Consider the following 17,464-nt stretch of genomic DNA (forward strand, 5'->3'; position numbering starts at 1 on the left):
ATATCTCAAAAAGTTATGGACGGATTCAGACAAAATTTGGTGGACAGGTTGGGTGTGTGACAAGGAAGAATTGAGTCGATTTTGGCGAAGATCTGGATCTGGATACAACAACATCTTAAGTCTGAACTCTCAAACCTGTCCGCCTTCCTCAAAATCGTGGTGGCATCGAATTAAGTGTTTCTGGTGTATGTTCCCCCTCTATCTCTTCCCTGACCTCAAATGCCTGCACAGCTGACACTGCACACGAAAAGAATGAATGCCTAAACTCTATGTTTGCTTCTACATCTTGTCTCCCAAACCCATCGCTTTCTTTCCCCACCTTATCCAATCACACCCATCTGTTCCTGGACTCTGTGTCCTTTTCTCCTGACAAGGTGGAGAGCTTACTTCAACTCAGATTCTATAACCGATCCAACAGCATCATCCCTCATGTTCTAAAAACCTGCTCTGCTGCTCTTGCTCACACTCTCCCTGTCCTATCCACCCACATATTTACTCAGTCCACTGCCATCTCCTTGGAAATCAGAAAACATTACCGCTCTGCAAAAAAAAGGTACAAAAACAGATCCCTGCAACTAAAGACCAATCAGCCTTCTCCCAATCATCAGCAAGGTCATGGACTCCATCATCACTTCCAACATCAAATCCTTCCTCTTCTCCAATGGCTCGATTTCCGACCATCAATTTGGATTTGGACTAGGTCATTCTACCCTGAACATGCTGCTTCTGTTTTCCCAACATTTGATGGAGTTCCTAAATGCCAAATATGAGCTCAGAGCCATCTCACTAGACATATTGTGAGCTTTCGATAGGGTCTGGCATGCCGCACTGTAAACCAAACTCTCTTCTTATGGTATCCAAGGCAATCTCCACTCAAGGTCTTCCTCTCCTGTCACAATGAACGTGTGGCTCTTCATGGAATTCTCTCATCTCCCCTTCCTGTCCAGGCTAGAGTTCCTCAAGGCAGTGTTCTGGGCCCTGTTCTTTTTCTGGTTTTCATCAATGATCTCTCCGACTCTCTGGAAAACCTCATTATTTCTTTGCTGATGATTCCACCCTCTGCCGTACCATTCCTCATCCCTCTGATCAGCAGGCAGCAGCCTCTTCACTCTCTGCAGACCTGTATAAAATCACAAGCTGGTCCACCACTTGGAACATGTCCTTCAATCCTAACAAATCTCACACCCTCACCATGTCTCTCCGAAAGGAGTCTGGAACCCCCACTCCCACCCCTCATCTACTTTCTCAACAATCCCCTTGAAGAAGTCCTTTCATTCAAGCTTTTGGACCTCACCATCTACCACGATCTTTCCTGGGAAATCTACATCTCAAAGCTGGCCTCCAAAGCCAGTCGCTGAATGGGCATCCTCCATCGTGCAAAGTCCTTCCTTGGCACACCTGAGTTTCGAAGCACTTACAAAGCTTTCATCTGCAGTCTGATGGAGTACTACTCTCCTGTCTCGGGTGGTGCTCCTGACTCACACCGAGCTCGACTTCATGGTTTAAAAACCAAGGCTTTTCGGATCATTGGTATCTCCCACGATGAATCCGAGTCTTTGGGTCGCTCACTCTCTCACCGGAGGGAGGTGGGTGGTTTATTTGTCTTCTTCCATCTCCTCTCTGGCCTTGTCCCCCCTATATTTCCACACGGTGCTCAAGGTCCACCAAAAAACCCCTTCTGGTGAAACTGCCCAAATCAACAATTACTGCTCACTTTCACTCTTTCATTCCTTTTTTCCCACTTCTGGAACAAGCTCACTCTCTTCAATCCCACTCCTCCATCCAGGTCTTCAAAACAGCTGCACCACCACCTCATATCTTCCTCCATCCAAAATCTTGATCTTTTCTACCCCCGTTAATCCACTCCAAACCCACCTCCTTCAAATTCCCTGTTTTCCTTCTTGAAAGTTCCTGTAGTACCATCTTGTTTTCCCTGTGTACCCCACCCCATCCCTCTCCCTTCCACAGATCTCCTGTTGTCTCTTTTCCCCACTATTTTGTGTTTTCCTCTCCTACCCCTCGTTTCCTGCCTCGTTATGTGCACTATGTGTTAGTTCTTACAAGAACCTCGACATGGTTTGCAAAAAAAAAAAAAGTTAGTGACGGATTAAGACAAAGTTGCTGGACATGTTGAGTGTGTGACGGGGACAAACTGATTAGATTTTGGTGAAGATCTGGATCCGGAACTGAATATTTTTGAAATTATCTACGCCACCTAAGGTGAAGGAGGTTATGTTTTCACCCTCTTTGTCTGTGTCTGTCTGTCTGTGTACAGAATATCTCAAAAAGTTGTGGATGGATCCAGATGAAATTTTGTGGACAGGTTGGGTGTGTGACAAGGACGAACTGCTGAGATTTTGGTGAAGACCCGGATCCAACTACTAGAATTTTTTACATGATTCTTCACCATTGAGAGATTGGCTAAACTGATATATAGCACGATATCTCGAAAAGTTGTAGATGGATTCAGATGAAACACGTTGGACAGGTTGGGTGTGTGGCAAGGACAAATTGATTCGATTTTGGTGAGGATCCAAATCCGGATACGAGAATTATTTTATTTCTAAAGTGATTCTTCACTTTTGAAAGAGAGGGCAAAAAATGATATATATATATACATATACATATATATATATATATATATATATATATATATATATACATATACATATATATACATATACATATACATATATATACATATATATATACATATACATATACATATACATATACATATACATATACATATACATATACATATACATATACATATACATATACATATACATATATATACATATACATATACATATATATATATATATATATATATATATATATATATATATATATATATATATATATATATATATATACACACATATATACGAGGTGTGTTCAAAAAGTATCCAACCTTAATTTTTCGTGCGTAAACAAATGAAGCTAGTGAGGCGTGGTTTGGTGCACGTATGTAGGCGATCCTAATCCATATGCATGAACATTTTCCCGCCTGCAGAAGCTGTCAGTCGCCGACAAACCACCGATGAGTGAGGAAGTGTAAGTGAGCACCGTCGGATTTTCGTTTTTGACAAAATGACGGATCAGTGTGGTCTCATCGCCAGTGATCACCGTGCTGAAGAAGTTGGGATCGCTGTTCAGTCTCCAGCATGTCCTGTGCGATCTCCAAACGGAGTTGCTTCTGCTTGATCGTTAGCAGCTTTGGCACGAACTTCGCTGAGATTCTCCTTAAGCCCAAATCCTCTGTCACAATGGAATGAACGGATCCAATGCTGACGCCCACCTCGTCTGCAAGTTCTCTGATCGTGATTCGACGATCCTGCATCAGCAGGGTCCTCACTTGGTCAATAATGATCTCATTCCGTGATGTTGAGGGCCTACCAGAACGTGCTTCACTTTCCACTGATGTGGGACCATCTTTGAAGCGGCTGTACCACTCTTTTATCTGTGTGGTGGCCATTGCTTCGTTCCCAAAGGCCTGTTGAATCTTACGGATAGTTTCCACTTGGGAATCGCCAAGCTTTACACAAAATTTGACGCAGTAGCGTTGTTCAAGTTTTTCCGTCATTTTGTCAAAAACGAAAATCCAACGGCGCTCACTTACACTTCCTCACTCATCGGCGGTCTGTCGGTGACTGACAGCTTCTGCAGGCGGGAAAATGTTCATGCATACGGATTAGGATCGCCTACATACGTGCACCAAACCACGCCTCCCTAGCTTCATTTGTTTACGCACAAAAAATTAAGGTTGGATACTTTTTGAATACATCTCGTGTATATATATATATATATATATATATATATATATATATATATATATATATATATATATATATATATATATATATATATATATATATATATATATATATATATATATATATATATATATATATATATATATATATATATATATATATATATACATATACATGTCAAAAATGCATTGGGCCCGATATGTTCTCGTGAATCGGGCATTATGTGGCAGAGGTATGCGCTCCACCAAGTGTTGTTCTAGTTCATATTGTTTTGTTATTAAAATCGCTCTGCAGTCATTTGTGGAATATGATTTATAGTGTAGTGACCTTCTTGGGAGATTGTAATACAGGGTGATCTTGTGTGCATATAGGTGCAAATTTAAAGTTGAGTATCACAAGTCACTGATGAGAAATTTAATCGAGGCAATTTTCAATATGCTCTTGATAGAATACATGTAATGCAGAAAGAACTAGAATTGCACTCGGTGGAGTGCATACCTCCATCACGTAATGCCTGATCCAGTGGAACATATCGAGTCCAATAACTTTTTGAACTAACATGCCATATATCGTTTATAGGCCTATCTCTCAATGGTAAAGAACAACTTATTTTTAAGATATCGTGCTATATATCGGTTTCGCCCTATCTCTCAATTGTGAAGAATCACTTTAAAAATTCTAGTGTTCGGATCCAGATCCGGATCTTCACCAAAATCTAAACAGTTCGTCCTTGTCACACTCTGAACCTGGCCACAAAATTTCATCAGGACCCGTCCACAAGTTTTTGAGATATCCTGGACACAGACAAACAAACAGACAGACAGACAGACAGAAAGGGGTGAAAACATAACCTCGTTCACCTTCGGTGGTGGAGGTAAAAAGTCTGACTTAATGCAATTTAATTCCAGGCTATAAAGAAACAGAAGGTGAAATTTTTGAAAGGGGGTGTAGACTTTCTATAGACACTGTAATTTAATTTCTTCACATAAATTTCAATATACAGTACATATAAAAATCAAATATGCATTCTGGCTCAGTTGTAGTCCATGAAGAATACAGAACTGCCCACTGCATAAAGCAATGTCAGCCGCTACACTGCTGACTGCAAGATCAGTCAACCTGCAGAGGCTTTCATTGGCAAATCTCCAGCCTACCCTTGGACAATGGAACAAAATCCACAGACGCATTTCTGGATCCTTGACCGTCATCTCTGTTGGGAGATGCCCTTTTTAATAGAAAAAAAAAGGTGAAGAAAATCATAACAAAACTAAGCACATGAACTCTGGCTACAAGACCAAGATTGTCAAACTAATAGTGAATGGAATCAACAAAACGTTGATTGAAGTATGCCAACCTCCACAGGAAGCAAGAAGCTGACATTTTTGTCAAAAGAGTAGGTTCGGGGTGGGGGCACATTCTGTGTACAGGAAACCAACCCACACCAATAAAGTAGTCCTATTTTCTATAAAGGTAGTCTTACTCACACTTTAACATCCTGTATGGGGATGATTTCATCATCCAGGGATGCCATATAACCAAGTAGATAAAACAAGTACAGAATGCATTACATAATATCACAGGAGCTTACTCGCTGGATTTCAAAAACCTCGAGCTATACAGCCACTGGAAGTACATGAGCAGGGAAATACCTGCATAACCACTCTCGTATATCCATATAATATTAAGTCACACCAGTTGTGATGAAGGAAGGAGCAGAACCCCAATAATGATGGCATGGCTTTAACCTGACACAAAATAATTAAATGCTTTGGCACATGACTGGATACGAGTTGTGAATCTGATATAAAATGATTACGTGCTGGAGCTGGAGTACAGACTTGAGGAAGTTAGTGGTCCACAAATGAAATGTTGCCTGAGGCCAAGTTTACTCTTTCTTAGTCGTTTTAAAATTGCTAGAATAGAGCTTAGCTGTTGATGTTGGCCAGCTATGCTGTTTTTTTTTGTTTGTTTTTAACTAAAAATGTAAAAATAATTATATATATATATATATATATATATATATATATATATATATATATATATATATATATATATATATATATATATATATATATATATATATATATATATATACATTGTTGCGGATTCGCGCCCGCCGGCGTGCGGACGGCCACGTAACTCGAATCGCGGCACGTCGCCCACCGGACGGACAATCCAGTCGTGACCCTCTCGGACTAACGCCGGGAACTAGTCACGGGTGGACCTTTCGGTCTCACCGCGATCGTGCCAATCGGCCCCCGCGTGGGATAGGGTTGCTCGCCAAATTCGACCTACCTAAGTACCCACACGGAGGGTAGACCGGGCGATCGCACCTCGCCGTAGGTCGACTTTGGACACGGGCCACTTTAAGCGACCCGTTCCGTACTATCGGGATAACAGAGCGGTGTTATTCGTCGGCCTCGACGGTTCGATTAATTATCGGGCATTTTAGCCCACGACCAACCCTTTACGTGAAGCAAGATGGAGATTCAATAGAGGAAAAGACGAAGCGAAGCGGGAAAACAGTTCAACAATAAGCACATTTATTTCGTGATGAACGGAAAGCACACATATACAATTCCACCAAAAGCACATGTAAAAGAAGACAATGCAATATTACACAAAAAGCAAATGCAACAATGCAGATCTATCCGACTACCGGGCACACGGCAACACTTATACAATTTTACTTCACAGACGGCGCCGACAACACATATTCCCAAAGCAAAAGAAAAGAGAACCACCCTCCAGGATGAGGGGGGTAGGCGGGCCTGGGGCCGAGACCGTGTCGGGCCTACCCGTCTGATGATGAGACGCGGAGCGGCGGTGGTGCCTCAACTCCGCGGGCCTCGCGGACAGTGTCTGGTAGGGGTGGGAAGGGGGCCCCCTTTGTCGCACTATCTCAGCGCGGGGGGAAACAGGAGGGGGTTGCTGATGCTCGGGGGAAGGAGGATATCACCCTGTCTCGGGTCCCGCGGCGAGCGTCTCCTCCTCCACCTCGGTCGCGTTGCTGGCCTCTCCCTGTGCAGCTCCCGGCACCGACGCGAGCACCCCCTCGTCCGCCTTCGCCGCCGTCACCTCTCCACAGCTCCGTCCTCTTCACTCTGACTAGTACCACTTCTTTCCAGCTCCACCGACGACTCTCTTGAACTCCGCACACTCCTCCCTACTGACGAACGCAGCCGTTTATATAAGCCCCGTGGCTTCGCTCTTTCACCCTTGACCCTCTGCCTCCGACCCTTCACCTCACTTGCTGGCTCCCCATTGGCCCGAGGAAAAGTGGGCGTGAATGCTTTTTGATCCATGAATTTGCATATAGCGACCGCCCTCCAACGCCCTGGAGGCGGGGCCAAATCGCCCCTCGCTCACCGATTGGACGGAACAAAAGTGGGCGCGAGTCGTTTTTGATCCGTTTTCTGCGGAAAGTCCGTGATGTTTTTGAACACGCTGCTCGGTGCGCGCCCTACACGAGTCCAGCATCGGTGCCCACAAGTGGCGCGAGATGGTGTGGATGCGATGGTGGCGAGTTGTGACGGTAAAGGTCGTGGCGGTTGTGGTGAAGCGGCGTTGTGGTTGGTGGTTGTTGTTGGTGGTTGTTGTTGTGAAGCGGCGTTGTGGTTGGTGGTTGTTGTGTGATGGCTGTTGAGACGTGGTTGGTGGTGGTAATAATGGCGGCTGGTCCAAAATAAAGATAGTAAAAGAAAAACGGCTATCCTGAAGTCGTAGCCCGCATGAATGACATTTATTCCCTCTAGACAACGGGTTTGGGCCTAACTACACATATACTTACCGAGATATCTCACCTAAGGGACCTGAATGGTGGTTTGCGAATTTGGTCAACCACAACAATATACACACACACACACACACACACACACACACACACACACACACACACACACACACACACACACACACACACACACACACACACACACACACACACGATATATGGACAGTATATGAAAAACGAAGACCCACCCACATCTCTCACCTGTGAATGGAAGGAATAACCAATTAACTCTCACCTAATCAACCAAACCCAGGTGGTTAGGATTGAATAAATAAATGACTCCTCCCATGCTCTTCCAGCTGAAGAAGCTGCATAAGATAACAATGAAAGGCTGCTCAAGGTAAGCCCTTTGCTGTTTCAAACCCTTCCCAGAGTTCCCACCACAGCTGTAAAGACGTTTACAAATAGTACATATATGAGAATCCCAATGCTACACACCCCCTCAGCTGCCGAAACGGTTTCATCGCTTGTTGGTGAATCATCAGCGACAGTACAGACAGACATGTATACCGATGAGGCTCCCAAGCACCCCTGGGAAGGGAAGGCAGTGTACCCGGGAGTTACCGGGGCAAAAGTGCTTTCAATCGTCGATTGCGAAAGCGAGCTTGTTGCTGTTGCAGACTTTGGTTTCTTTGAATCCATATTCTCAAATGTCACAAATAGCTACTCTCTCTGGTGTTTGGCGTTCAAATGTTTTTGCATATCGGACGTATTACAGTGATGAGCAAGGTCGTTTGAACAAAGTGAGCATGCAAATTTTGGACACGTCCGGAGACAAACACGGCCTGGCGATAAACACTGCCCGGACACAAAAACTGTGCAGAGTATCAAATAATGTGTGAATACAACTCTGGACGTCTATGAGCATCAGAGATGAAATGTGATAACTTCGAGAATCTCTTCACCTGAGCCGAATTTCAAATTTAAAATGTGGAATTGACCTTAGCAGCAGTTCCGATAACTGAAAAAAATGTGTTCATTTGTCAAATTGGCACATTGTTTGACACTGCAGATGTCTCAGGTTATCTCTGGAATGATCAGAACCACTGCCCGGCTGAAACTCTCGTCTGTGTTTGGTGAGGACCCAAAAAGCAAGGATACGGTCAATCGTTGACCTCTTTGGTATAAAGCCTGACTGCTCTGGGTGCTGTTGCTCAAGCAGATGGTGGTGAACCCTATCAATAATTATCTGAACAAAGACCTTGCCCGGCACTGAGAGCAGTGTTATCCCTCGGTAGTTGTTGCAGTCCTGGCGATAACCCTTCCCTTTCCAGAGAGGGACAACAAGGCCCCTCTTCCAGTCAGTTGGAACAATGCCTGTGTTCTAGGCAGAGCACAGAACTGCATGCAACGACATGAGTACAGCATTTCCACCAGCCTTGAGAAGTTCAGCATGGATGCCACAGATCCCACGAGCTTTACCCCATTTGAAGCGGTTCACCGCAACCTGTGTTTCCACAAATGAAGGTGGATCACAGTTGATTGGAGGGTTAGCAATAGGGATAACAACACCCCTGACATCCAATTCAACAGCTGATGAATCAGCCTGTTGCAAAGTCAAGGAACTTAATGCTATTATGGTTCACAGTTCCAGACCTATGGGACCAACACGTCTCATAACCATCCCTATCAGTTCTAGTCGATGCATTGAAATCCCCCAAGACGAGAAGAGTATCTCGCCTGGGGCAGTGATCAACCACAGACTCGAGCGTGGCATAGAATGCGTCCTCACGGTGAGATCACTCGCCTCGGTTTGAGCATATTCAGAGACCAGGGAAGCGACATCAAAGGAGTGACAAATCCTTCGTCTCATAATACGCTCGTTGACAGGTGTTACCTCAATTATCATTGGCGTCAGCTTATTGGACACAATTACAGCAACTCCTTGGCCATTGTCACCATTGGAGCGACCAGACCAACAGTAGGTGTAACCCACCATGATCTCGCCACTATCTGGTCCCCGAACTTCAGAGAGTGGTGCAATACTGATGTTCAAACGCTTTAGCTCAGATGATAACAGAGACAGGTCATCATCCTCTCTTAGGGATCAGACATTCCAGGCACCCACCCAAAGGAACCACCTCAGGTTAACCCAAGGAGACCGCCATCTGGTGGTCGACACCTCGGCACCACCCCAATCCAACCTGTGAAGGTTACCCCATGTTTTTCCTCCCGTAAAAGAGTGGCGGTCCCGAAGGCTTTGCCACAATCCCGTAACCCAGGATGAGCCTGAAAACCCCATCAAGTGCAAGGTGCCAGCATGCACCTGATAAAGGATATAATTAAATAAGGCTGTCAAATATTTTCAAAGAGGGTGTTTTAATCAAGTCAAACAACCAATTTTCACTCACGCACTCCCTTAGAGTTCCCTTAATGTGCATGCAAAGTTTCAAGCCACTAGGTTTCATGGTTTTGAAGTTATGGGCGGACAGATGCATGCATGCACACACACACATTATAGTAGATAGATAGATTGTTAAATGCTCCCACCTGGTTTTATCTATCACAAAAGTATCTATCTGACAATGCCCTGCATGCATACGGGCTCACACTAGGCAGGCACCCTTTGCTTACTCTCGTTTGGCTCACCCAGAACCGGACTCGTACCCTCTACAGCATGGGGAAACCGTTCTGAATCTATCGTTACGCAGTGCAACTCTGATGACTTCCCCAGTAGCCTACTCATGGTCCACATCCTTGCACACTGATGCCACACTCACCCATTTGCTCACATCACTCACATATGGGCACTCATCACCCTCACTTGCGCGCTTGCCTGTCTGCCATGCATAGATCGCATGCTTCCGGTCTCCCAGCATGGCTGCTCACCACATGCCAAAACATACAGTTCACAAACCTGCCATGCAATCTCTGAGTTTGGACGGCAAGCCCGTGGACACCACACACTGCACACACTCAATCAAACACGCAAGTACACACACCTCCCTGTGGAGAGTCCCCAAGCAACAGCCATTCTGCCAGTTTCGATCATTATTCTGTGTGTTTTCAAGCCTAGTGTTGGCTCAGCAGTCAGTGTGGCTGGCTTAGGATCTTAGGGTCCTGAGTTCGAGCCCCTGCCCACTGTTAAATTAACACCAGGTGGGGTTGACTCAGCCTGTCATCCTTCTGAGGTCGGTGAAATGAGTACCAGTGTACTGGTAATAGGGGCATTTCATCAGCGGCACAGCTGTGCCTTTAGGAAATGATGCTGCCTGCAGCTGTGTGCTGCATACCGGAGGAGGAGGAGGAGTGGTGTTGTGTTTTCCACATACCTGTTGTTGGCAGATGCTGGCTCCACCTCTCAATCAGCCCCCTTTGCCGGCTGCTCCGGCACAGATTCATGCACTGCCAACTCCCTTGAGGTCACGTTTGCCTGCCAATCAATTTCCTTCTTCAGGGCCTGCGCTATTTGTTATTTTAACTATCTGGCTCATGCTAACACATCTTTTACCGTTTCGCCCCTGCCCTTTCTTTTAAATACCTCTTCTTCACGTTCCGGCTCTGCACACAATCCATCGTCAAATGCCCATCATGTAATCTATTTTTTTTTTAAAGGTTGGGTGTCCAGTAACATGCTGCTCAATGAATGGGGTAGGTAGGTGGGGATTCTTGGTTTTTGGACGTGTTTACATGGAAGCTGCACAGAGAGTGTTTCAGATTCTACATCTTTCCAACCAGTATGTGGATTTTGAGAGTTGAAAAGTTATGGAATCATGAACTTTAACATGTCCATCAGAAGATACCCAGTTATAGGTGAAACAGTATTGTGTATACAATTCAGACGATTAAATGACACCAAATTAGTATCTCTGTAAGGTTTCCTTTAAACAGTGAAGCTGATCTCAGCAGTGACAGACAGCATATCATTAACGTGGCTCAACAGGACAAATGAAGGAATTGAAGAACACCAATCTCCCATTCATTATACCTGAAAATCTTTTATATTCATACATTAGATCCTTCCCAGTTCAGAAAAATCTGAGAATACCCACTTTGGGGGCATCCATGAAATAAATATATTGTTGCGGATTCGCGCCCGCCGGCGTGCGAGCGGCCACGTAACTCGAATCGCGGCACGTCGCCCACCGGACGGACAATCCCGTCGTGACCCTCTCGGACTAACACCGGGAACTAGTCACGGGTGGGCCTTTTGGCCTCACCACGATCGTGCCAATCGCCCCCCCGCGTGGAATAGGGTTGCTCGCCAAATTCGACCTACCTAAGTACCCACACGGAGGGTAGACCGGGCGATCGCACCTCGCCGCAGGTCGACTTCGGACACGGGCCACTTTAAGCGACCCGTTCCGTACTATCGGGATAACCGAGCGGTGTTATCGTCAACCTCGACGGTTCGGTTAATTATTGGGCGTTTTTAGCCCACGACCAACCCTTTACGTGAAGTAAGATGGAGATTCAACAGAAGAAAAGACGAAGCGAAACGGGAAAAACAGTTCAACATAAAGCACATTTATTCCGCGGCAAACGGAAACCACACATATACAATTATGCACCAAAAGCAAATGTAAAAGTGACACGACAATTCTGCACAAAAAGCAAATGTAACAATGCAGATCTACTACCGACTACCGAGCACACGGCAACACTTATACAGTTTTACTTCACAGACGGCGCCGACAACACATATACTCAAAGCAAAAGAAAAAGGAAGGGGCCACCCTCAACGATGAGGAGGGCAGACGGGCCTGGGGCCGAGACCGCGTCGAGCCTACCCGTCTGGTGATGAGCCGCAAAATGGCGGTGGCGCCCCAACTCCGCGGGCCTCGCTGGCACTGCCTGGAATGGGGTGGGAACGGGGCCCCCTTCTCACACTATCTCAGCGCGGGGGGAAACAGGGAGGGGGTTGTTGATGCTCGGGGGAATGAGGATATCTGGCCGGCTTGGGTCCCACGACGAGCGACTCCACTGCGACCTCGGTCGCGTTACCGGCCTCCCCTCTCCGCAGCTCCCCGACTCTCACACGAGCGCCGACCTCCACAAAGCCTCTTGGCTTCTCCAGCCTCTCCGGACCCCGACAGACACTCTCTCGACTGCCTTCGCCGCCGCCACAACTCTCAAACTCTCCCACTCTCCACTCTTCTCAACTCCGTCCAACTGCTCGACTCCCTCCAACTGCTCGACTCTCTCCAACTGCCTCGATTTGCTCCGCGCTCGGCGCTTTATAGTGTGACAGGAGAAACCATATGCAGATTTTTGGATCAGGAATCGCTCGGGGGCGGAGCCACGCTCCCCATTGGACAGAGGAAAAGTGGGCGTGAATGATTCTTGATCCGCGAATCTGCATATAGCGATTATACTCCGACGTACTTGGAGGCGGGGCCAAATCGCCCCACGCTCGCTGATAGGACGGAACAGAAGTGGGCGTGAATGATTCTTGATCCGATTTCTCGGAAAGGCTGGTGTTTTTGCACCCGCTGCTCGGTGCGCGCCCTGTACGAGTCCAGGATCGGTGCCCACAAGCGGCGCGGGAATGGCGGTGATGCGATGGTTGCGAGAGCGAGATGTGACGGCAAGGGTCGTGGCTGTTGTTGTGAAGCGGAGTTGCGGTTGGTGGTTGTTGTGTGATGGCTGTTGAGACGTGGTTGGTGGTGGTTGTGGTGGTAGTAATGGCGGCTGGTCCAAAATAAAGATAGTAAAAGAAAAACAGCTATCTAAAAGGGTCGCAGCCCGAATGAATGACATTTATTCCCTCTAAACAACGGGTTTGGGCCTAACTACACATATACTTACAGAGATATCTCACCTACGGGACCTGAATGGTGGTTTGCGAATTTCGTCAACCACAACAATATATTCTTTAACATAAGAAACTTTAACCCCCCATAACTAATGCACTTGAAATTTAATCTGCATAATCAAGCAACAAAGGAATTGTGACACACCTCCCCTCCCCCAAACCCAGATACTCCCCTCTCTTCCCCCCCTCCCCTCTCACCACTTCCCCCGCTCCTCCTCTTCCTCCTCCTCCTCCTCCTCCTCCTCGTCCTCGTCGTCCTCTCCTCCGACCTCCCTCCTCTCCTGTATTCCAGTCAGCGGAGCAACAGGTGGTATTTGCTGGTAGAAAAGAAAAGGTGTGCACTGTTCACAGGGTATAAGCAGGCCCCTCCCCCAACAAAGTACAGTCCTGTCTATTAAATACACACACTAAACTGAGGTGATAAGATTTTTCAATTTTTTTTTTTTACTTTGTAACAAAAATGGCTTAAAATAATTTTCAAGAAATTCAGGTCTGTATTTTAAAATGTTCATTTACACTTAGTTTTCGATTTTACACCTTCAGTATCTCTGTTCATAACAGGCTTCTTCTTCTTTACAACATACCTTTTAGTTTTTTTAGTTTTTGTAGTTTTTTTGGTGGGAGCTGTTTTTTTTGCCAGATACAAGTATGTTAAATGCAGACCTCATGGGTCTGACATCTTGTGCGTCTTGGTGATCACATCAGCACTGTGAACAAAACGAACAACAAATGTCTGCACAGCAGCCATGATCTCTGTTAGTCGGGAATGCCTATCCGTCATCCATTTCCCCACTTTGAACAACACACCATTGATGTGTCCCAGGAGGGTTGTGCGATGTTTTTAAAATGTGGATAAAAACTTTCTGACCCCTTAACTGAAATCAACAGCCACTGATTTTCAATGTCGAGACCAAAGCGGTCAACAATGGCACAAAGCAATGCCGTGTACAGCGGACATAAAATGTCCACCCGGAAATCGACCTTCACTGACATAAAATGTCCGCCCGGAAATCGACCTTCACGGACATAAAATGGTCGCCCGGAAATCGACCTTCACGGACATAAAATGGCCGCCCGGAAATCAACCCACGGACATAAAATGGCCGCCCGGAAATTGACTCTCGCGGACATATAATGGCCGCCCGGAAATCGACCTTCACGGACATAAAATGGCCGCCCGGAAATCGACCTTCACTGACATAAAATGTCCGCCCGGAAATCGACCTTCACGGACATAAAATGGCCGCCCGGAAATTGACTCTCGTGGACATAAAATGGCCGCCTGAAAATCGACCTTCACGGACATAAAATGGCCGCCCGGAAATTGACTCTTGCGGACATAAAATGGCCGCCCGGAAATCGACCTTCACGGACATAAAATGGCCACCCGGAAATCAACCCTCGGACATAAAATGGCCGCCCGGAAATTGACTCTCGCGGACATAAAATGGCCACCAAGAAATCGACCCTCGCAGACATAAAATGGCCACCAGGAAGTCAACCCGCGCGGACATAAAATGGCCACCAGGAAATCGACCCTCGCGGACATAAAATGGCCGCCCGGAAATCGACCCTCGCAGACATAAAATGGCCACCAGGAAGTCAACCCGTGCGGACATAAAATGGCCACCAGGAAGTCAACCCGTGCGGACATAAAATGGCCACCAGGAAATCGACCCTCGCGGACATAAAATGGCCGCCCGGAAATCGACCCTCGCGGACATAAAATGGCCACCAGGAAGTCAACCCGTGCGGACATAAAATGGCCACCAGGAAGTCAACCCACGCGGACATAAAATGGCCGCCCGGAAATCGACCTTCACGGACATAAAATGGCCGCCCGGAAATCGACCTTCACTGACATAAAATGTCCGCCCGGAAATCGACCTTCACGGACATAAAATGGCCGCCCGGAAATTGACTCTCGTGGACATAAAATGGCCGCCCGAAAATCGACCTTCACGGACATAAAATGGCCGCCCGGAAATTGACTCTCGCGGACATAAAATGGCCGCCCGGAAATCGACCTTCACGGACATAAAATGGCCACCCGGAAATCAACCCTCGGACATAAAATGGCCGCCCGGAAATTGACTCTCGCGGACATAAAATGGCCACCAGGAAATCGACCCTCGCAGACATAAAATGGCCACCAGGAAGTCAACCCGCGCGGACATAAATGGCCACCAGGAAATCGACCCTCGCGGACATAAAATGGCCGCCCGGAAATCGACCCTCGCAGACATAAAATGGCCACCAGGAAGTCAACCCGTGCGGACATAAAATGGCCACCAGGAAGTCAACCCGTGCGGACATAAAATGGCCACCAGGAAATCGACCCTCGCGGACATAAAATGGCCGCCCGGAAATCGACCCTCGCGGACATAAAATGGCCACCAGGAAGTCAACCCGTGCGGACATAAAATGGCCACCAGGAAGTCAACCCACGCGGACATAAAATGGCCGCCCGGAAATCGACCCTCGCAGACATAAAATGGCCACCAGGAAGTCAACCCGCGCGGACATAAAATGGCCACCAGGAAATCGACCCTCGCGGACATAAAATGGCCGCCCGGAAATCGACCCTCGCAGACATAAAATGGCCACCAGGAAGTCAACCCGTGCGGACATAAAATGGCCACCAGGAAGTCAACCCGTGCGGACATAAAATGGCCACCAGGAAATCGACCCTCGCGGACATAAAATGGCTGCCCGGAAATCGACCCTCGCAGACATAAAATGGCCACCAGGAAATCAACCCGTGCGGACATAAAATGGCCACCAGGAAGTCAATCCACGCGGACATAAAATGGCCGCCCAAAAATCGACCCTCGCAGACATAAAATGGCCACCAGGAAGTCAACCCGTGCGGACATAAAATGGCCACCAGGAAATCGACCCTCGCGGACATAAAATGGCCGCCCGGAAATCGACCCTCGCAGACATAAAATGGCCACCAGGAAGTCAACCCACGCGGACATAAAATGGCCACCAGGAAGTCAACCTTCACTGACATAAAATGGCCGCCCGGAAATCAACCTTCACTGACATAAAATGGCCACCAGGAAGTCAACCCTCGCGGACATAAAATGTCCACCCTGAAGTCGACCCTCGCAATAAAAAAATAATAATAATTGGGGTCGGTCGAGTTACTGGAAAATAAAGTTTTTTTTCCTTTTTTATATTTTTAGGCCGAACTCCGTCACCTGCTGTGGCTCGCTTTTATCTCCATCCATCTGACGTGGTCCCGCTTTACTCCTTCCCCTCAGTGGCTCTGTCTCCCATAATCTATTAGTTGCCCGCTCTCTTCTCAACCCCGAAGCAAATCCTTCTATTTTATCCCTGGCCTGATGGACCGCCTTTTCACACTGTACATGTGCCACATCATCCACCATTTGTCGCGACTTCCCAAAAACACACGTCGTGTTTCCCGCCAAATTGAGCCCCGTCAGCCATAAGCTGTATCAGCATGGCCATGAGATGCCGACGCGGTGTCCGACGGCGTCTGCTCCATTGGGCGCACCGGGCTAATTGGTAGGGGGTCAAAAAGGCTACCAAGCTGCGGTTTAGGTAGTGAGTGTTAGGAAGGAAACCATCATGTTTGAACTTTCCTTTCCATGATAAATACCAGGAAAAACTCGAAACCGCCATCCTGGTGCTTCACAGGCCGGGTGTTGGTTGAATCAATGAGCGTACATTCCTCTGTAGGTGAAGGTAGGCCACTTGGATCATTCACATCATCATCATCATCATCTTCTTCATCATCATCCTCATCAGCGAGTATTTTCTTGGGCAGCTCGAACATCCCCTCGGATTCCTCCAACAAACTATACCACCAAGGTGTGCTGGTGGTGGGGTCCTCCATGGTAAATAAATAGTCATCTGATTTGGTGTAAACGAGAGTAAAGAGGATTCGAATGACGACGTGATGAGGTGCAAAATACAAGTGTCACAGGTGTACAAGTGGGAGGATAACATGGAGGGGATTCCCATAATTACAATTAATTACCAAACTCGATGGAGATTTGTACCTTGGGGGGAGGCGGGGAGGGGAGGGGTGATAATTACCGGATATACTATTGTTACATTCACTCGGGATTGTAAGATTATTATGAGTAATTATAATCAATAATAAAA

General features: G+C 46.8%; 2 protein-coding genes across 2 annotated transcripts in view; one reads left to right on the forward strand and one right to left on the reverse strand.

Moving 5' to 3' along the window:
• Positions 1-17,464, forward strand: part of LOC147028566 (55 kDa erythrocyte membrane protein-like) — an 88,436-nt gene that overhangs the window by 24,254 nt on the left and 46,718 nt on the right. The gene's annotated exons all lie outside the window — the stretch shown is intronic.
• LOC147028567 (uncharacterized) overlaps positions 1-17,464 on the reverse strand; it is a 42,686-nt gene that overhangs the window by 22,677 nt on the left and 2,545 nt on the right. Inside the window, exons 3-4 of the mRNA XM_085879090.1 lie at positions 17,024-17,209; positions 13,526-13,644 (exon numbers count right to left, since the gene is read on the reverse strand). Of these exons, the coding sequence (XP_085735216.1) occupies positions 13,526-13,644; positions 17,024-17,209 (305 nt within the window). The remainder of the gene's footprint in view (positions 1-13,525; positions 13,645-17,023; positions 17,210-17,464) is intronic.

Source organism: Eptatretus burgeri, chromosome 4, assembly GCF_056783735.1.
Source record: "Eptatretus burgeri isolate ZD-2024b chromosome 4, Ebu_testis_v1, whole genome shotgun sequence".
NCBI lineage: Eukaryota > Metazoa > Chordata > Myxini > Myxiniformes > Myxinidae > Eptatretus > Eptatretus burgeri.